General features: G+C 41.0%; 1 protein-coding gene across 2 annotated transcripts; it reads right to left on the bottom strand.

Annotated features, from left to right (window-relative positions):
- Nucleotides 1-1,164: 1,164 nt before the first annotated feature.
- On the bottom strand, nucleotides 1,165-22,004 carry ACSL5 (acyl-CoA synthetase long chain family member 5). 2 transcript variants are annotated; one of them, XM_040564126.1, is made up of 21 exons: nucleotides 21,867-22,004; nucleotides 12,758-12,943; nucleotides 12,079-12,187; nucleotides 11,355-11,419; nucleotides 11,175-11,276; nucleotides 10,735-10,834; nucleotides 9,354-9,532; nucleotides 8,637-8,669; nucleotides 8,363-8,414; nucleotides 7,855-7,928; nucleotides 7,323-7,400; nucleotides 6,741-6,875; nucleotides 6,123-6,257; nucleotides 5,949-6,044; nucleotides 5,325-5,397; nucleotides 4,401-4,489; nucleotides 4,203-4,319; nucleotides 3,625-3,768; nucleotides 3,006-3,107; nucleotides 2,577-2,648; nucleotides 1,165-2,163 (listed from the first exon to the last, which is right to left on the bottom strand). In XM_040564126.1, exons 2-21 carry the CDS (start codon nucleotides 12,911-12,913, stop codon nucleotides 2,023-2,025), a joined length of 2,052 nt encoding a protein of 683 aa, XP_040420060.1. In that variant the 5' UTR covers nucleotides 12,914-12,943; nucleotides 21,867-22,004; the 3' UTR covers nucleotides 1,165-2,022. The 2 variants fall into 2 exon arrangements, with proteins under 2 accessions (XP_040420060.1, XP_040420061.1); XM_040564127.1 differs by lacking the exon at nucleotides 21,867-22,004 and adding an exon at nucleotides 18,790-18,955.
- Between the last annotated feature and the right edge of the window lie 36 nt (nucleotides 22,005-22,040).

Raw genomic sequence — 22,040 nt, 5'->3', positions numbered from 1 at the left:
TAGGCATTCCCCATTCACTACAAAAAGAAGAGATCCCTGTAAACGGAATGAAGCACGGTGATGGATACCTGTATAATTCTAGTCAAAGGGTCCACCTCAGAGTGCCAGGCTGCAACTTCCAAACAGGTTGTGGTGGGATAATTTCACTTGTTGATAAAACAAAGTATCTCAGTTGCTCTAGATTTGCTGCTCCCAACTGAGTTGCTTATCAGAATCCACAATCATTTTAAGTATACATTTTTCTTCTTCCCTCATGCCTTCTCCTCAATCTGACATATAGGCCAAAAGATTAAGTCATCAGCAACTTTTAAGTCATTTTGCTTTAAGGAAATGGGAAAGACATGCAGCACAGTTAGTTGCATGTCTTTCAGGCTCTTTAAGTCTTTATACCCTGAGGTTATGAAAAGAACTGTGCTCAGTGCACATAAAATAAGTGATAGTTACCTAAAAGAATGAAGGTCTTTGGACTTAGACTTGAAACAGAACTGGGTTTAGACTTCTAAAACAGAAGCAGGTTGTTTTTAGCTAGTAGAAGCTAGAGATGCCTCACAGCAAGGGCTGGATATTTCCTGACCAACTGATTGCTTTCAGTTTGGAGTATCTGACCATGAACATTAAATAAAGACATAAACAGCCCCTAGCTGTATCTGGCACAGACAAGGGGAGTTGATATAGTAAAGCTACATGTACTCCTCTCCTATATTACATCCTTCTTAAAGCTGCATTGCCTTTAACCCAACTGTTACAGGAACAGGTAAAAATTGTCAGCAACTTGGCTTAACTCTCTCTACAGAACCCTGTAACCCTTCCTAAAAATAGAGGAGGACAGGACTCATTTGCCTAAATATATTTTCCTAAAGACCCTAATCATTTTTTTGCTCTGAAATAAGACATCACATTTAATTTTCTATGGGACAAGCTGAGTAAGAGGAATGACTATGCTGAAGATTTTGACATATATTGTCTTACTATAAGAAAAGGAAAGCTGATTAGAGGAGCAATATCTTGTTCCACGCTAGCTTATTGCCTCATGGCTTGAGCTGCAGCTAGGCCCAGACAGCACAGGAAACAAGTTTACAGACAGCTAGGGCACAGCCTCTGAAGAAAACTATCCATAACCAGGCAGCAGTAAGCCTGCAGGTGGATGTCTGGTTGCAGCAGAGGAAAAAAACAGGCTTTGGTCTGAGTTTGTAGTCACAATTTATTGCATTTTATATCCTTGAGAAGGACGCTTAAGAGTTTGAGTTACTAGGCTCATAAGTTCATAAGTGTATTGGCTTTATAATTGCCATTGCATTTGAGAACATGTGCAAAACAAACAAATAAATGATCCAGTGCCTCCCATAGTAAAGCTTGAAACATGTTTGCTTTACACACATGCATTTCATAAACCAGTTTATGCCCAACTAATCACACTTTCATTAAAAACAACATATAGTATGCAGTCCAAGGCTAGGAGCAGGAAGTTCATTTTGTAGTTGCTGAACAGATGTTAAGCCCCTATTTATATTGTGACAGCTTAAATTGAGACAGGTTTGTTGAGGTTATATCATCCTGAGTGGAGACTGAAGTGTTATCTTCCCACACTTTGTCTTTGAACTACCTCGCCCCCAAACCTACAACACAACTGCACAAAAGTTCAGTCTGATTGCAGATCAAGCCACAAGTTCAGAATGGAGTTCGTACTTGGAGCAAGAAAATTATATTCGCTTTTGACAACAGTAGGAAGTGCATACTTGGAAAAGGTTGAGGCTCTTCAGTGTTTGTGTGCTTCATTCACAGCCCAAGGAAGAGGGAAGTTCTGGCTTTGTCTAGACATCTGATGCGCAGTCCCGTGAGATTCTACACTGCCAGTCACCAGTCATAGTGTAGCCATCTTCATCTGAAAGTCTTTTTTCCCAGGATGCCAGAAACAAATATATTTAAGTTCTCCTTGCTCCACTCATGCTTGTGTTCTCCATAAGTCATATAGTGTTACAGATTTGTTTGGATACTCCATTCACTTTAATTTAAATTAGCCACTTATTCCTGCATATTTGAATAGAGGGCCTCAATCTGCTGCTGGAAGAGTTTAACAAGTTCTGCTCTCTTTGCCTTCAGTGTTGGTGTCAAGAGTCCATTTTCCACAGAGAACAGCTCTGTGTGGATGTAAAGGTCTTTAACCTATTAAAAGAAAATAATTTAGCACATGACACAGAATTACTTAGAGGACAAACAACAGTTCTCCCCAGCTTCCTTGAGCTTAGTCCAAGAACTCAGTCTCTAGTAACTAAACTGTTTCTTTGGTGCAAGTCAAACTCCTTTTGACAGAGAAAGATAGGCTGACGCTACAGTACAGCTCCTGCAGCCGATGGGGAACCGTTCCATAGCAATTGCAGTGGTTGCCCTGTACACCTACCTGCCTCTCAGTCAAAAGACAGGTAACCAGGTAATGCTTCCCTGCCTACTGCAATCAGTTTTCCTGGGCAGCTGTCTTAGGTCCCTGTCCTGGCAGTCAGTAACAGCAGGAATAGACTTTCCAGCCGTTGTATTAGCAATACGGGTACTTGCGACAAGCAGGATTTGGAAGTACTCACTTGTTCAAAGGATTTAAGACCAGCCTCTTTCCCCAGTCTGACCATATCTTCTAAAATAGCTTTCTTCACTGCCTAGAAGAGACAGCAAAAGCAGTGTGGGTAAAGCTGCCATTTTGTAATTGGCTTAGGACCACAACCAGTGCCGTCAGCGAGAACTGAGATAGCAAGAATACAAGTATATATTTCAGCATTCAACATTTCTCATGTTAAGAAACATGGTGACATATGGTAACATGACCACTACAAGGTCATGCCTATCTTCTCATTGGAAAAGAAACAGTGATAGTCATTGAAAGTCATGCAGTCACCCAGTATTAAGCTAGTTCAATTTACAAAAAGATGGGTAAAAAATGAAGTCAAAGCAATGCAAGATTGGACTTCAGAATTGAAAATCTACCTATAACCCACTAAGAAGGTAAGACCACTCACTGGATTTTTGCAGATATCTTCATAGGAACCCTTTATTCCCAGTTTTGCTGCAAATTCTGGAAGTGTCTCGTGATCGGGAACCACTATACCTATTAGACAAGACTGAAAACAAGTAGGAGTCACGTTTATACCAAGACCATTTGGAGTTACTTGGATTGTCTACATGAGAGCTTGATAGTCAAGAATCTCTCTGTACTAAGCCCCATCTACATCCCAATCTGCAGAACTTGGAAAGCAGCTACATGGACTTTGAAGCCACTTACCCGAGTTCTGACAGCAGCAGTCCAAGTGCTCATACAGTATGTCTGTTATGTGCTAACCACTCCAGCAACTGACACCTTTATGGCAAAGCAGTGGAGACACTGTACAGAACTCACCTGACATACTAACTCCATAAAAGTACATAATTAACCTTTACCCAACTTGCAACTTGATACCAAGATCTCCTTTTCTTCGGTGTCAAGAGGGAAGGCTATAGAGAGGATATGCCTATAAATGTCATGCCCTGGAGAACAGATCTTGTTCAAGTGCTGTAGTATATGTTAAAGTTTGTGCCCTGATATTCCAGAACTCATTGTGGGAGGAATATTGCAGGATGCTCACTTGTAATATCACTTACCCTCAAACTTTCCCCATGTACAAAGACTTGGGCTACAGGAGCACTTCTAACATAGACATTTTCTATCTTCTCTGGAGCAATGTATTCTCCTTGTGCAAGTTTAAATATATTCTTCTTCCTATCGATGATCTTCAGTGTTCCATTCTAGAAGTTAAAGGTGGAAGCCGTTAGTTTCAAGTGCCTGTCTCCCTACTATAGGCAGCAGAAGATAATGGTTTGCTTGTTTTTAAATGAAAGGCACATGATAATCTGGAACTGGTTTTTGCTCTCTAAAAGGGCACATTGTCCAATTTCTCCAGTAGGTGCAGACATGATTAGACAGTTCCTGTGTTCTCCTGTAACAAAAATGAGAGACTTTGTTCTTTGTTGTAGAAGATGCATATTCTTAACTACTGGCTTAGGAGGCGCTATGCAGGATCTTATAACCTGACTGGCCTTTGGAGCTTTGCCTGGAGTTACATGGTGAACAATTTAACAAAATATTTTGTAAAGCTTCTATCCTAGAATTTATTTCTGCAGCTTTGCAGCGTGCTGAAAATTCACATCCAAGGGATGGTTTGTATTAAGCAATTACTCACTGGCATCCATTTCCCTATATCTCCAGTGTGAAGCCAGCCATCTTTGTCAATTGCTTCTGCTGTCTTCTCAGGGTCTTTCAGATAACCCTTGAACACATTTGGTCCTTTAATGCAGACCTACAGCAGAGGTACAGAATATTGTTAGTCACAAGCCTTATGTTTCAGTATTTCCTGATACACACAGGAGCTTGTACCTACCTCGCCTTCATTATTGGAAGAGTAGTAGTTCATTTCTTCCACATCATCTAATTTTATGATGTTACAAGCCAGAGGGGGTCCAACATGGCCTAAGGGGAAAAAAAACCAACAAACAAGGATAGTCATGACTCGTGGATTCTGCTAGGAGTTGGACCTATTTAATACAAAACTAGAAAGACTAGGTCCCCCTACATATGACTTTACTGATAGTAGATACCTAATGGATCTATTCACTACGTTAGTAAGAAAGAGTACTGTTTAAAGGGGTCTGATACCAAAAGTTCAAGAACATTATTTATTATAAATTCATTTTCAGACACTTAATGCAGGATAAGTAGCAGTTAAGTCTCAATGTTTAGAGCCATTTATTGGTCTAATCAATCACACCAACCACGTGCCACACTTGCCTCCACAGAACTCCCCCACTAACCCTGGTGTTTATTTGCATTTCATCCTCATTATGATCTGCAGTTATGGTGCAGAAGGATGGTGACCTAAGCTTGAATTTAGAACGCTCAATATTAAAAACACCCCTGCTAAAATGAAACTTAAAACTCCAAGTTAGTGTCGCCCTTCAGGAGAATATTCCTATCTGGCATTATAATCAATTCTTTGAGGTAAACAAATGGTTTGTGAGCTAAAACTGGTTTTCTTAAAGCCATTTGGGAAGTTCTTGTTAGGTTGCTCAGCTCTGTACAGACACTCCTGCACAATGGGACAGGATATAGGTTAGGTCGCTTTACACAAGAGATGCTCACCTATTTGAGCTGAATATTTTGGTATCCTGTTAACCATACAGGTGACTTGCTACAAAGAACAACTTTGAGGTTAACCATTCAGAATTTGTCTATCGTTTTACTAATAGCTTGAGTGCCACTTTCTATTGACAGTTGTGCAAGAGTTTCCAAGTCTCAGCTACCACACCTGTTGTCCAGTCTCCAGGCATTGAGAAAGTGCATCCAGCTGAACATTCAGTCTGGCCATACGCTTCAAAGATCTGTGTGAGAAAGCATAAACATCCTTTGAACACCAAGCCGTTGGTGTAAAAGACCTCACAGTTTCAGCTATGCCCATGCACAAATCTCCTCTTAAGGAGGAAACCAAGACAGTATTATCCTATTTCAGATTTCCTGGTCTTACTGGTGTGACTGGATGTTTTTCAAGATCAACTATCCAAATCTTGCTCTGGTTACCTCATTCTCTGCACTCTGTTCTCAGATGTACCACGGTAGGAGCTTACTGACTGTTAAGATAAGCCACAAAACTCAGAGGCAGCTGCCTGACTTGCTGAGGTTGCTGCATATTCCTTTTTCTGCTGCTCTATTCCTCCTACCAGAGCGTACAGGAGGTTTTGCAGTACTGTAGTTTGATGTCAATTAGCTCTGCAAAATTTTGTTCTGTTGCAGTTAACCCTCATCAAGCAGCCTGTAAATATTGAAGAACCTGACAGCAGTGCCTCCAGGAACAAGCTGAGCTAGACCACAGCTGCATCACTGATTACACCCAAGTGACCATCAAATAGGCATTCAGGAAGAAGAATCAGCTTACCTGACAGCCCAATGCTGCTCTGAGAAATGTCAGGACAGAGGGAGATATAGGGGCTGCACCCGTTACCATTATACGCACTCTTCCACCCATGGTCTCCTACAAGTGAATTAGAAGCCATCAGATCGAACTCTTAGCATTACATTGCTTGGGTTACTTACACTTGTAAGAACTTACCTGAACTTTTTTGAAGATCAGCCAATCCAAAATGCTGTCATTTCTCATTATGCCTTGTTTTACTTCAGCCATCTTCACAGTCATAGCAATATTGAACATTATTTTTTTCACTGGGGTATTTGCACCACTTTGTATCTGTAAGGAAAAGTATCAGACCCTCAGGTTTCAACTCATATCTATGCCTCCAGTTCTTGCTTTATTAGGAGGCACCATGCATTACTTTGGTGTTCTAGGATTTGTCTTCACTATTGCCATGATCTAGGAGACAAACCAAGGGGCAATACTAATTTGTGTTGTTGCAGTCATACTTCAGCTACAACTCTGAGAGCTAGTGAGCCTTCTAGCTTTGCACTTGCTTTATTTTCATTCTGAAAGTAAACAAGATCTTTGTCTCAGAACAGCAACAGACCTATCTCAGCCATGACTGCATACACTGCACTTATAGTCCAGGTCTCAGGGATCTTTCCATCTCCTGGGAAAGGATTTTAAAGAATTCCTTCTGCTAAGGACTAATTAACCTCATGATGATATTATGATGCATTCAACTTCAATTTGAATGTGCATACTTGCTTAGATACATGAATGTTAAGACAATTTAGCTAAAAATTGCTCACATACCTTGTCATATATTCTATTGAGTAGTCTCGGTACAACTGGAAATAGTGTTGGCTTCAAGGTTTTCATGTCATCTGTCAGCAATTTGATGTCTCCTTGGAAGAAGCCTACTTTTGCTCCACAGCTGTAGACCACAGTCTGAAAATCAACCAAATGTCAGTCAAGGATAATTCATAGCTTTGTTAGCCATAACAATTTTCTATGGAAAGCAGCATGATTTCCAATACTCAGTAGGAGTATTGTTCATGTGTAAATAGACTTTGAGGAAATATAGAAAGCCAGCAGTTTTTGCTATAATTTGATTTATAGATGGCTAATGGCTTGATGCTGCTAATTTGGCCTGCAGATTTGCAGATTGGTGTCACAGATTCAGTGAGGCTGGACTGAAGAACAAAGCTTCCTTACAGGAGGTTGGTAGCCATATCTTGGAGAAGTAACTAGGTGTTATTTAGTATGTTTAAAGGTTTACCTTAGGTAGGTGGGCTTAGCCGTTTAGGTATGACTTCTACCAGGTGTTACTGTCAATTAGTTTATACATCCTATGTCTTCTATGGAAGCTTAGTAGCATGCACACAGTCTACTTACCTGTACAACTCTCTCAAACATGTGAGCCAAGGGGAGATAGGATATGCTGATATCTGAAGGCATACATTCAGCTGTGTTCTACAGGAGAAAGAAACAGAAGTATGTCAGCACTCCCTATGCCCTCTTGAGTAGAAAGTAAGTTTGGATCAATTTGAGTACTTTGAAATATATGCTTTTAAAAAGACTGAAGCAACTTAGGCTCATCCACCATCTCTTCAAAACTTGCAACTATAACTGACTCAGTCAAGTGTGAGACAGGACACTAGATCAGGATTAGTTTCATGTTTCAGCAGAACTTGAAATATGGTAGTTTAGTACTCTTGGCATGTAGGTCTGACTCATTCTAGAGTAACTTCTAAGTAGTTCTTGTTCAAGGTCAAACCAAGTTATTTACCATACCATTCTCCCATGGAAACAAGGGAACTTAGGATAGTGCCTACAGGGAATGAATGGTTTGCAGAAGACGCCCACAGTAAAGTCATTTTCACCACTCAGTCACATAGCCTAGAGACCACCGTTAACAGTAGCTTACCTCTACGCTTCTAAGGAAGGCAGCCGCATTTGCAACAACATTCTTATGTGTCAGCATGGCTCCTTTAGGGTTACCTTTGGAGAGATCAGACAAAGTCAGCTGTGAGTGACTGCTGCTGCAATCAGTTAGTTGCCCATGTCTTCTTTGGCTCAGTCACTTTGAGCTGCCTTGGTATTAGGCTCAGTCATAACTTGCATTATCTTAGGAGATCACAAATACATCTCATCTTGAGCACTTTCAGCTATGGCCCTAAGACCCTGTATTTTTCACAAAGTAGGACAACATATATTTGGTTAGTCTCCCCTCACCCAGCTCTAAGAAGCTTTGTCTTTGTGCACTTGACTTGTAAGGACAGTGTCCCGATATACTGAGTGTCCTCAGTAGTGGCCTGACATGGTTCTAACTCATTCTTTTATGTTGTTAGTATTTCCCTTTTTTGCACTGGAAAGTTAGTGTTTTTAGTACAGCAGTTGTTTTAATATGGAAGCAACAACATGCATTCTCTTACCTGTTGTACCACTAGTAAAACACACAATGCAAAGATCTTCAGGCTTAGGAGGCTAGAGGGAAAAAGCCACATTAGGTCAACAGTGTAAGGATTATTAGGTTAGTTATCAGTATTTACGTACACTTCCTGAAGGTAGAAGAACTAGGAGTTGTTTGGAAACATCAAGACAAGATATACAAAAAAATCCTGCCAGCCTCCTTTCCTATCAGCATGGCAAGAGGTCTTTTCAAAGACTAGTTTCACAAGTTTAGAACTATTCCACAGAGATACTTACATTTGGTTTTCTGATGTTGTTTCTTCCCAGCTCCTGTAATAGAGAAAATACAGCTTAACAATTGCAACAGAACGAAGTGCAGCAATAGCAAATGAATAGGTAATTGGATTTCAAATGCAATGTTATAGTTGGACTGTTGAAATTATCTCATTCAGTGAGAGAAGTTGGTCTTCACACATTTAGGACTTATAACTTGGAAAAGCTGACTCCTGAGACTGTGAAAAGCATGAATGTGTAGAAAGCGAGTAGAGCTGCTTAAGGGATTTGGAAGTCCTGAATGGAGATATTTCATTTTATTTAATATAGGCCACATCTCTTACACTCCACGTTTACACCTCAGATCTGGAAATTAAGCCTAGTACTGGGGTTTCAAAACAGCCAGTCATTTACACTTAAAGTTTTAATTAGACTCAACTGGCAGCTTAGAAGCCTGATAAATCCTGTTACAACTGTACCATGAGATATGCTAAGGCAGTCTTCAGGTTAATGCGTAGAGTGTCCACAACATATGAGCACAACTTTAGTCAATGGTTTGAACTCTGCAAGTCTACTTGGCTAAATATATCAAGTTTCAAAATGACTGCTCATTAAGATCTCTGATACAGGCGTGACGACTGGATGATTCTTATATTAAAGTATTATTGTTGCCGGAGAAGGTGCAGTTGTCTAGTTAGCAAGGTATTCCTTTGCAAGATCAAGAAGTCTTTAGTCACCTACCTCAACTTCCTGTAGTGCTAGAATTTCAACTCCCACTTTAGCTGCTCTGTCCTTGAGCTCTTTATCGAACAGATCCATAAGAATTATAGTCTTCACACATGGGGTCTTTCCTTGCTCACAGTTTTCAAGCAAGATCTTTGCTTTCTCCGGCTTGTCACAAATCACTACGCTTATGTCAGCTACAGAAAAGAAATTACATTTCACAGGTCTGTTCTGAGGACATGGGACACTAGTGAGAGACAACTCAGTAGAACATATACTTAGAATGTGATATTGGTTATGTTCCAAAGCCATTTGCATTTGGATCACATGGATTCACTGGCTGGCTTGACAGTGCTAAGAAATTTGTTTCCTACTAGGGCCAACTGACTTTATAGCTAGAATCTCAGTTTTACCCAATGTGAAGCCTTTACACTGAAGAACCAAAGACAAATATCTTCAGTCATAGGCAAGACAAGTATTTATTCTTTTGGTATTGCCATAAAAGCTCACTGATCGATTACATTTAACCATTTTCCTTAAATCTAAGGAATTTTAGACTGGTTTGAAAGAGGTAGCTAAAATTTGAGTTAATGCCTCAACTTCCCTGCATGTGCAAGAAAGCTTTATGCAATTACAAAATCCTTTACTGGTAAGACAGCAGAGGAATTGGATTTGTCTGAACATGCTGGTTCCCCATTAACCTAGTCAGTCACGGCTGTGTAGCACTAAGGCAAGACCTGCTGGCAAGATTCACCACCATGACTGTTGAAGTGCTTTTGCTTGGCAAATCCTGTTTATAGGTTGGATCCTAGATAGTTGTGACAGCAGTTGATTTTTATTTTCTCCCTGCCCTCAATCACCCCTCCGACTAGGGAAGGAAAGTTTGAAGATGCATTCAAGCTCCCTCTCCAGTTTCTTTCATGATGGCATGCTAGCTGTTAGTTCTATAGAACTAAAGAGATAGATTTAGGCTTATCTCTACTCCTCCCCTCCTCTGCTCTTTGCCTCCTAGAACTTTTTAAATCAGAGACACACATCTAGTCTTAATTTGCATGCAAATCTGTCTGCATTGTCTGTTTGGCAAACAGTGTGGGAGTTCAAGATTGCCAAACCTCAAACAGCAAAGTTGTTGACCCCTCTGATTGCAGCATGGTCCACAGAATCTAGCAGGCCGTCAGTGGACTTGCACCCAAGACACTAGGAGACATACAAAACCCACTGCTTTCTTCTAAGCGTTGAATCTCATACCCTGCAAACTAGCTTTACAGAAGCAGTGTCTATAAAACTATAGGTTAAAGCTACTCTAATTTTTGCGTGAAATTTCTTTGCACTTTAACCTTCTCAAAATAAAGCTTCTTAGAGATATCATTATTATGAAGTAGTTGAAGTCAATATTTACCTTTGTTGACAATATACACAATAGCCTCTGGCCCCAGAGTGTCATAGAGTGGAACAGCAACCATTGAGTAAGTGTAGCAGGCATACTCTGAAATGATCCACTGAAGAGAGAAAAAAGAGCTAGAGAAAAATAGCAGCTCACAAGACAGGATTACCTAGTGACTTCATACAGCTTGACTAGCTCATGTACACATTAGTAGTGTTTGTGTAAGGAGCATGTCTATGAGGTTCTTACAGTATCAAGGGTTCAAGATAGTTACTGATTGTATTACATGCCCAGCATAGTATGTGCCCAGTCGGTAATAAGGGACTAGGAGGGGAAAAGCAAGTTGTGGTTGTTCCTCATGTGGCCTCAAACTATTTAAATAGCAAGCTGAACAGACCCTCTTCTCCCCAGGATGTCAGAATTTACTGGGAAATAACATTCAATTTGTAGCTTACCTCTGGCCTATTCTGAGCAAAAATGCCAATAAATTGGTCTGATGATGGTGTACATCCTTTCTGCAGAAGCCCTGATCCCAGGTATTCAGCTCTGTCCAAAACCTGTAAGAAAGTTTCCCCCTGTTTTAGTGCTACAAAACAGCATCCTAAATTAAGTCATCTGTGATGTACAACACTCACCTGTTTGTACGTCAGCCACTGATAAGGTTGGTTGGGTTTTCTGTAGCCTAAACAGTTGCCATTTCCTAATGGAAGAGTTCAGAAAAGCAGCTGTAAAGCTCAGTACTGAAGCTGCATCACACTTCAATGCAACATTGGTAAGTGGGAAGTATTTTCAGACATTTACCTAACTGTGTGAAGCGTGGAAGTGTGCAGTGTCCACAGTTAAGTACATTGCACAAACAAGGATGTTAAGATGGATGGCTTCATCTTTATAAGCAATACTTCCAGGATCTGCTGATATTTTCCCATTTCACAACTCAGCTGAGTTTGAAATAGTTTGTAATCTATCACATTTTCATGTCTGGGACCCTTGAAGTCATACAGACAGACTCATTCTTATGAGCAGACAGTAATCTTACACTGAAAAAAACTCACCCACTTCATAGGACAAAACAGAGGGATTTATTTGCACACACCCTTTCCCCCCCCCCATACCACACTTGGTATTGCTAAGTCTTCACAGGACTCTGCCACCTTAAGCTCCCAATGTTTGCTCCTGCCCAATCTGTCAACTGCTACTGCTTCCAAATCGAGGGGGGGAAATACGGTCACTTGTCACTCCACCCCACAGAAGTCTAGGAAACCTTAACTGTTACTACAGACAAGAAACAATGCAAAAAAGCTTGGAACCACTTTTTTTACTTGCAATGTGTAAGTACTAACTGGCAGCTGCAAAGCGTACCAGAAGCATGCAGTCCTCTCTGGAAAACTTCATACAAGGTTTTAGCATCTTCAAAGTAATAAGAAATCAGGTTATTATCTGTCAAGATTGCAGCTCTTCTGGCTCCTCCCTAGGAACAGAGCACAGTTATGAAATCAGTGCAGAACAGATGCAATGCCATTTGTTTCTCAGCCAGTCTCCCAGCAATCCCTTTTAAAGCATTCCAATGCCATTGAATTGTCAGGGAAGTCTCATTTTCCTTCCTGGTTTTGATCTGTCCAGTCACTAGTCACATGCAGAGGAATTTTCTATATGGCCTAGACTAATATTCAATTGTGGGTTATTATAGAGACCTTGACTAAGATGAAGTGCAACCACTTACATAGTTACATGAAGTCCTGAATCTCAGTCTAGCATCAGCCTCAAAACAGATGCAAATCATTTATAGTACATTAAAAAAAAAAAAAAAAAGTCAGTGACAGCCAAGGGTAAGAAGCACACCTAACCCTGTTGGCAAGAGTTGCAGTTTCTTACTCTTGGTGTCTTAACACTTCCCTTCTCCCCACAATACTGCTGAGCTGTACAGCAGGTTTTGTATCTCAGACAGCAGAGTTTCCACAGATGCCCAGAGTCAAAAGGGATTGGTATTCAGGGCAAGCTTCTCAAAATGCTCCATCCCCACATGAAGAATAAGCATTACCTCAATTCCTATCGACTGCTTGTTCAAGTCAGCAGGAGGAAAAACAGGTTTTGGCCTGCTTATCACCCACAGGGAGATGACAACCCCAAATACAATAAGAGTTATCAATGCCGGTGTTGGGAGCGGTGAGAACAAGACTTGAAGTATCCAGATCATTATGCTGGATCAGTGCAGTCGGAGTTGAACCTGAAACAAACAGGAGGTTTACGTTAGAAGCACTCACTACCTGTAAGCCAGGGTTACTTAAGTAGTTTGTTAAGCTATACCACAGATTGTTTCAGCTGTTTGCCCCTAAAGACCCCTGGTACAATAATAAGGCATACTTATGCAATGCTTTAAGCCTCTTAAGAGATCTAAAGTCACCTGTCCCCATAAATTTTAATCCATTCTGCATCCACCTCCACAAAAAACTGAAGTCCAATGATGTCAAGCAAGGAACAGATGTCATTTTTTTCCTACTCAAGAGTAAAAATCTGCCAGTATATGATTTCCCACGTTAAGTATATATAAAAAAAAAAGTAATGCATATAGTTCAGAGATGTGAACGGTGGAAGAAAACCTCAAGACAGCTATAGCTGTCCAACAGGAGGAGTTATTGCTGAAGCTTACACAGATGTAATGAACTTGTAACAGTCTGCAGGAGAAGCAATGTCCTCATGATCAGCTGCTCCTACTGGAAATCTGAGTCTATACCAGGAAAGTGCTTCTGATGCTGGCAGTGTCCTCAGCATAAGATACAGCACAAGTCAAAACTCTGAAAGACACTTTTGCACAAAGAAATAGTGACCTGGAAGTCAACATGTGCAACGGAAGTCTGGCTGGGAGATACAGAAGCAGTATTGCTGCTTACATCTTGCAGAATCTCTTCCTGCAATGGCAGGGAAGCAAAAACTGAGAATACAGGATTTCCTCACAAGACATGCAAAGCAACATCTAGTTCCTTCTCCTCTCTTAGGAGCAAGTATTTTAATTTCCAAAATGCTCTGGTATTTTTCAGATTGAATAGCCAGGGCAAATCTAGCAGATCTGACTGTATTTGGTCAAAATGAACTCAGATCTCACTAATTTACCTTTGCTAGTATCTAACTAGGTATGCAGGACACGTCACATCACGCTTGGCAAGGTCATTAACCACACCCTTTCAAATTCCTTCATGCAGAATTGAGGGGACCCAATCCGTAGATATGTCAGCTAGCAACTAACTGACTCCTTGTACAAGAATAATACCAAGTATTCTGGAGGAATGGGCTCCAGGTACCCTTTAATTAGAGTAACTTGAGAAAGTTGAAGGTATTTTTCAAACAGTAAATTCAGCCAGGTCCCAAAGTCAGAATTTGGGTCTCTGCACCCAGACTGATCAGTTAGATCACCCACATGAGGTTTATGGGTTTGTACTTCTCAGTTTCCAGTGGCTATGTTAATTGGCAATCCTAATGTGTTCTCTGGTGAGAGGAAAGTAAGACATGCTTTGGATGCTCAGCATCTGAGTAAGAACGGGTACCATGGAGGCTTGTCAAGGCCAAGCTGCCAAAAGCACATCACCCAAAAAGCACATCTGCCAAGTATCAACTCCCTAGACCTACTCATTCTGAGTTACAGTGTGCCCTCCAAACCCCTGACCTAGATCTCATGCATTGAGAGAACTGCCCCAAAAAGTTCTGCTACAGCAAGAACGGCAGGAGCTAGTGATTTATGATGGCATTGAATGAATCTGGTCACTGGACATACCACACCTAGGAAGTACGAACCTATTTTTTCTCAGTACAGAATATTGCCCATCTCCATACCCTTTCTTTGGCTTTTATCAACTGAGTCTGGGGGAAAATAAAGTCTACTAAACCAGGTCTGCTGATGAAGTTTGAATTCATGTCAAAGTCACTCAGCAGTCTGTTCTATCACTGCTGTATTTGGAAAAGCAAGAATTTAATACTCTTCATGATGTATACATTTGGTCTTGTTAACCTTTACTTCAGCAGTAAGCAAACAGCTTTCTGTAGGTGGCTGAACAGTATTTGGTTTATGGTGGAAGTCAACTACTTGCTTTTATGTTATAGTATGAGAACTGAAGCAGCTTGGTACGGGCATCTCCACTGTTCTACATGCAGAGGTGTTTGATATACAAACTTTTTTGCTTTAACTCAGCACATTGCTAGATCCATGTGGCAGAACAAATCACATTTGAACCACTTGTATGTTGGAAGCTTAGCCTGTGGGAAGATGGCAAATCTAGAGCTCAGCACATCTATCCTCCCATCCTTTTAGAGGGATACCAGAGTACTCATATCCGGTTACCCTGAATTTTCATTCATAGCAATCAGCTTCTGCAGTCTTTTTCCATCCCCACATGGGTCAAAAGGAGTTTTCACTCAGTGTGTTTCAGATGATTCTTCTCTGGATGTAAAGTTCTCCCAGTGAGCAGTATGAGAAGGGAGCTATGTGCAGGCAGCTGAAGGGAGCACATGCCTGCGTAGTTGTACCAGTGTTAATGACTGAGTTGTGTTCTCATGTTCATTTTAATAGCAGTTTAAAGACTATTTCCTAGAAACCAGGAAGGATTGGTTGCCTTTAGAATATCATGCTAGAGGTAATAAGCAGAACTGTCGATCATATCTGTAGCACAGAGTTCTTTTCTGTAACTGATTAACACTGATTAGCAGTGTTAATTAGCCTAATCAGGCAGATTGGTGCAGTTGTCACAAACAACTACTGTCTGTTAAATGGCCTTATTTGACAGAAAATTAATAGAAGACACTTGTCTAATCTTGCTGTGGTAAGGATTCCTAACCCCAAATGTTCCAGGCAGCAGTAGGTAAGGCACTGAAAGCCTTCAGTCATGGTACTCACATCTCCTCGTTGGCTCACATGCAAGGCAGTCTTCCTAGATGTCTTGGCACAAACTGACCATTGAGCTCTGAAAGATAATGATGCTCGGAGCAGAGAGCTCAGAGAAGTCTAGGGAGAACACCTGATCAAGTGTGAGAGAAGCCTGAAGGTGATTGAATGCAGCAAAGCTTTTGCCTTCAGGTTGAATTGATTCCACAAGTTTCTACCACAGAGAAGAGAAAGCAGGCAGTAGTCTTATCCCAGTGTGACCTAACCAGCATTCCTATAACTGAAAATTATTCTTGACTAGTTACAAGCCAAACCAAAACAATTTTAAATTTAAAGAAACATCCTATGACAAGCTCATGTCCAAAACCTGGGAAGTATCATGTGTTCATTTGCTTCTAATTAGTTTTTTCTAATAACCGTCATTGCTAGCCCACTTACAGTACTGAATAAGCCTGTGTATGCAAGAGGCAAAACCTAAGATCCTTTAAAACCACAGGAGTTTTTGTTGTGTCAAAAGCACAAATACCTAGATCTTCTTTACATTACATGAAAAATATGCCGTTCTTATCTGAAAGGCAATTTTAAATTCCCTTTACTTATTACAGTGTTTTGGTTTTACTTTCGAACTGTTCATTTAGTTGGCTTTAGCCCCTACTGTCAAAGTACACAGGGTATGTTATTCAGGCTGTGACAAGAAACCACAAGTGAATTTATCTCAACTTCCAGATCTAAGCCAGTTGTCTACTATTCCTAGAGTTTATACCATAAATACCTGTGAAATCCAAGGCACTGCTAATTAACCCCCTCTGGCATCCTTCAAATACCACTTAATCCTGCTGCCCTGAAAGCAGAAGAGCCAGCAGAGAGGACAGGAACCTTTTTTCTTTACGAGTCTTCTGTCCATGCACTCCACCCTCGATATGTGCCATGGAGTAACCACAACCTGAGTTTCACCCACAAATCTGGTACATTGTACATAGATGATACCTGATCTATATGGGCTGAGTGAAAACTCAGCTTGGTGCAACATGCAACAGTGCCAGGGCATTTTGACTGTAGGGTTAATAAGCATTAAGGGCTTTCTTAAGCATGCAGAGAGGCTGGAGTGCTTAAAACCCCAGGGTTTTGAGGGACTTAGCCCCCAGTGACCAGAAAGATGGAAAATGCACAGATGTCTCAAGCCACCCCTGTTAGTCCTCTTGTGCAATAAGATGGTAGATGGTTAAAGTGTACTTAGGTTGTCTGACCTGATCAATGGTCAGGGATAAGGTGCACCAGGATCAGGAGTGCAAAGGCTTAGGTTCCCCTCCACCAACCCCCTTTTTATCAAAAGAGATTACAGTGATTCCAGTTACAGCCTTGAGTTCAGGACTGCGTGTTCTCATTTCTACTGTAACCCCCCCCATAATCTCCAGCACGATTCCTTCATTAGCTAGAGGAATGAATGAGAGTTGTTCTCTATTCTCTACAAGTCAGCAATCATCGGAAAGTAACTGAGCTCTGTGGTTTCAAGCACAGAGGTTTGAAGAAAAACCTTATCATCTCTCTCACAGTAGTTCTTTACAGACAGCAAATCTCTGGTATTTGCACCATTTCAGAGGCAAGGGTCATGCAGATTTTTTTCCAAGATTACATTCGTTGTCTCATGCCTGCCCAAGAAACGGTTTAATTATGCTTTTGAGGCAATCACAAGAACTTGTTATCAGCGTTAGTAACGTAACATACTGACTCTGAGCAGAAGGAGTAAGGAGCAGCCCCAGCATAGTTGGTTCTACCCTAGTTCATTAACTAATCACCATTAGCTCACCCTTTGCATTTGCTTACTCATAGTGCAGCTCTTGCCTGTCTCCTGCAGATGTGAGCCATGTGCCAGTTTGTGCTTAGAAGCATTTTGTCCCATCTTCCTCCAGCTGCAGCAAGGAAAGCTGGTGTTCTGCAGGGTTTAGCATCCAGAGGGAAGCTAAAGTGCAAGATCTCAGCAGCAACTGCTGAACAGAGCCACACACAAACCACATCACCTATCGCCTTGGGAGATTCGGGGCTCTGAAGACAGCTTACTTCACAGACTCAGTTATGTAAAGAGAAGTAAAATCCCAGAGTTAGCTGCAACAGCTTTTCTCAGAACCGTGTTTAGAGGCAGACGGATTTATATGTAAAGCAAAACCCATAGTAACTTGCATTAAGCCTGAGAGGCACTTTGCTTTCAGAGTACCTCTTACAAGAGCTACAGCCAAACAGTTCAAGTGTCCTTTGATCTTGCCTGAGAAGCGCTCTGCCATGGGAAAGCGCAGGGCCTCAGTAACTTACTTTCAGGAAGTACAGCACTTGTGGTTTCAGACTAGATGTAACGGACTATTTCTGGGTCTTCCTCTATTGAACTCAAGCTCTCAGTATTCTAAAATAGAAAGACCGTTTTTATAAAGAACTTTGCTTATATTGCTGTCCCTCCATCAGGCAGAGTGATGCCATGACACTGCTTAGTGCTAAGGCTTTGTCAGATAGCTGCTGAAGCCAGGCTTTCAGGGGTAATTTATATCAGGTTTTCTCCTTGAAAGCTACCTATTCAGAAAGTATATTGGTTCCACAGAAAAACAGAACACCTAGCCCTTTGAAGTTTTGAAGAATTTTAAAAATAGTATAACAAGTTCTGTTACTGTTTCTTTCCTCTATTAGATAGTACAGGACAATAACCTCATAAAATATGCACATATCAGCATTACAGTAATGGGAAATTATTATTAGACATAAACATGCATAGCTGAAACAGCTAAAACTAGAGCTCAACTTAGAAATCCATAGAGAGCCCCTCTGAAAACTAGAAAATGATCATTTAGCAGCTTACATAGCCACACAAAGAACAGGTAGCACTAAGAACTTGTAAGTATGGATGTCTTTTATCACAATATATTACAGCAGTCGTATTACCAAGAGCAAAGAGCAAGCATATATCTGAATTTAACTGAGTTTAAGATTAGCATCTGATGGCATGCTACCAGAGCTTTCCTAGCAGCCTCCTGATAACCGGATTATCTTGAACCTCATAGCTAAGCACTACATTTGCACGTGGTTTGTACTAAAACTTAAGTGAGTGACCATCAGCAGGGCCATTAGCAATAAAACAAAAGTGGAACTTCATTACTCGTCCAAAAAGTGCCTCAGAGCAATTACAGAGAAGAGAAGCAGCAGTCAAAAGCACGTACCATGCTGTAGACGAGGCAGGAAGCCAACCTCTTTTCCTTAAACACAGGGAGCCTTACGAGCATAATAGCAAACCAAAAGCAATTAGATAGTAATCGTTTTAAAACTAGAGCTAGTTCCCTCTCCACAGTTTAAATAAATCAGCAAGCAGAAAAGCATGCCGGGAACAGAGGTTATGAAAGGGAGGAACTTCAGTGGTTAGAAAAAAACTACAGAGGAAGTTTTTCTTTTTTATTATTTGGTGAAGCAAGGAAGTTGAAGTTTAAATGTTTCTGAAGAAGGAGATGAAAATTATACCGAAATCTTTTGAATGTTTATTTGTAATTTACCATTTATAATCCATTTGCTTGTTTTTCCTCTATGTCTAAAGCTGCACTTTCAATATCAGAGATTATCTCCCCATAGCTGTGCTGTACATTAAGGTGAGCAGAGCTTTGCAGCCTGTAGTGCTAACAAAATAGTTGGGTATGGTATTTCTTATCTACCACTCTAACACACTTGTTGGTAGGCTGCATCATGGTTTCTGCTGATTTTTTTTTCCCCCTAAAAGCTGCCTTGTCCCTTCTAAATTGCTTTCTGCTGTGCTGTCATTTTACATATGCACAATTATTTGCACAATGTAAAAGTGAGTCATGCTTCAAACTTTAATTTTGTTTCCTACTATGACAGGAATTTTCTTTCTGTCTAGAGTTGTGTTTCTTTGCGTGAAAGTTTATGGCTACTGCTGTTTCCCTTTTTCTCCATGGTGCTTGCCTGATATAACTGGAAATTTGCAGCAGGCTTTGAGAGGTAGGAAGACAGTAGCTTTACCTAAATTTCTCCTTTAGTGCCTTGACCTCAGATCTTGGAAATGTTTTCCTCCTTAACAGTTTGCCCATCTGAAAGCTTCTCTGTGCTGTATGACTTCAGAATAATTTACCTAGCCAGAATAAACTACAATAAAGTTAAGAAGTTACATAGCTTGTACTTGCATAAAGAGTTCTACCTGTCCTGGACCTTGGCTTGCTAAAACTTAGTCTCTACTAATTGCTATTATATCTTCATTGCTGCTTCAAGGTTTGTGTTATTGAAGTAAAGCTAGCTTACTCTGCAATTTCGGCATTATTTAACAATGCAGATCTGTAGGGAAGCTGGGGGTTAAATCACTGATTTTGTCATGAGCTTTGGATGAAGATGAAAAAGAAATACCTTGTTCTGCACAAAACTCCTTTGCCTTTGCCTACCCAGAGCTGCTCCCGTGGCATTCAAACAAAGCTGTGACTTTGAGCTCTAGTAGTGCCAGTCATGGTGCACTTATGCTTAGAGAAAGGCAATGCCTCTTACACAGAAGGGAAAGGAAAGACAGGCTCCCAGCCCAGCCGGCTGCATTAACAACAACTGTGAGTTCTTCTGTGAGGATTTCTCCTTTCAGATATCTGACCTCAGGCTGTTATTTTTTCAGGAGGAAAAGGAAAAGTAGTGAATCTGCCCTGTCTGCGATCGGCTGTTGGGTGGCAATGCTGTACGTCTCAGTCAGATGCCCTGACTTTTGCTGGGGGTGTGAGAGAACTTCGCAAAAGCCTTGTGAAGGATAGCTTTTCCTTAATGATTTGTACTTTTTAATGCTCATAAATTAAAATAGAGCTGATGCTCTTTCCCCAGCATGCATAAGAAATAACACGATAATTTTGAGGCTTATTATTTTTGATATTGCCTCAACTGATCTGAATAAACCCTGGCTTTTTAAAGGAGGCACAAATATATTTTTTGCCAGTAATTCTTTGCCAAAAGATAAAGCAAAGCAGAGTCACGAATAACTCAACCTTTGTTTCTTTTTGTATGCATATGTAAAATGTATACCTGCATCTTTCATACCTACTTGTAAATTAAGATCAGTAGAGCAGAGAATGTATATAGAGAGTTTAAATTGATTGCTATTGTCACTGTCACAAAAGGAGAGGTAAGATGAGCTTTCATAACAAACACTAAGGTCATGGCACAACACAAGCATTAGCCATCCAAAGATGCCCAAATATCCCGTCTACCTATGGCAAATAGAATCGGTTGTAAGTAAGCGAAGGGGAAGCTCTATCTCAGTGCATAGTTTTCTCTGTTGTCACTTCAAGACTTGGAGCTAGGTTTTGTGAGTCTGTGGGAAGTATGGGCTCACTTTATCTGAAGGGGTTTTCGATTCCTGTATGTTTTCTGACAGCTATAAAAATAATAATTCTTTATTGGTCTGCCATTTTTTTTTTTTTTTTTGAGGACAACCTTCTGGCTTTTGTAAAACAAAGAAACCATACAGGGACAGAAATGATCTTCTCAGAGCATAAGTGGGTTCCTCAGAGAAGGCAGCATGAGCAGGATGATGGAGCACACATTTTGCCGGCTTACTTGCAGCTTGATTTCTGGTTACCCTTTCTCTTTGCTGTCCTTTCCTCAGTTACAGCTGCAGCTCTATGCACAAGCAAGAGCTTGGAGAAGGCTCCATCTCTATAGCTCTGAAAACTGTGTTTTTATTTATTTATTTACAAAAAAGTTATTACAATCAGCTTCTGTGTTTTTAGTTAGGGATTAAGCTCCTATAGTACTAAGGTTTGCCGATACCCTTGTGTGTGTGTAAACAATCCAGTTTATAACATCTTTTTACTGGCAACATTTCAAAGCCTGCCTCTGGTGCTGCAGAACCAAATGACGGCTCCTTTTCTGGAGCTCTGTTTTCACGAGGAACCTGAATGGGAGCTGGCACTAGCACCCCATGTGCTGTATCTTTAAACAGACAAAACCAGCATGCTGATAAGAAAATGGCTTCAGCCTGGCCAGCAGTCAGGTTTCCCGTTCCAGCCAGGCTATTTCAACGGGGAGCGTTGAGATGGTTACTCTCGCTCAGGCACTTCCTCCGGCTGTGATTTCTTTGTATGCCTCTGTGAGCCCAGACCCTCTCCTTGTGCAGCCAACTACTTGGTTGTCACCTTTAACAGCACCCAGCACGTACGTCACAGCGAATTTAGGCTGTTGTTCCCCTTGCAGTACTCCTGTGCAGGAGTAGGAAGCCTAGCACTTTGGAAAGCCTGGCTCCGACCAGGAGGGATTTGCTTACCTTCTGTCCACCCGGGGTGGAGGGGCTGGCAAGGCTGCCTCGCTTCTCTGCTTTACAACTCCAAGTGGGTGCTCAAGGGCTGGTGCTTCCCTGGCTCCTGCAGCAGGACTGAGCCCCGAATCATCGGCGTGTGGCTTTAATAAACAGGCAGCACTGCACCCAGGTAACCCTTGA

This window comes from Cygnus olor, chromosome 7 (genome assembly GCF_009769625.2).
Source record: "Cygnus olor isolate bCygOlo1 chromosome 7, bCygOlo1.pri.v2, whole genome shotgun sequence".
NCBI classification, from domain to species: domain Eukaryota; kingdom Metazoa; phylum Chordata; class Aves; order Anseriformes; family Anatidae; genus Cygnus; species Cygnus olor.
This window is presented reverse-complemented; position numbering and strand designations above follow the sequence as displayed.

Excerpts from the sequence above, each read along its gene's own strand:
- ACSL5 (XM_040564126.1), bottom strand. The coding sequence starts at position 12,913 with ATGATCTGGATACTTCAAGTCTTGTTCTCACCGCTCCCAACACCGGCA. Across the intron at positions 6,876-7,322 it reads TGTTTGAGAGAGTTGTACAG|ACTGTGGTCTACAGCTGTGG; the intron begins GTAAGTAGACTG and ends GTTGATTTTCAG. Across the intron at positions 5,398-5,948 it reads GAGCAGCATTGGGCTGTCAG|ATCTTTGAAGCGTATGGCCA; the intron begins GTAAGCTGATTC and ends TTTCTCACACAG.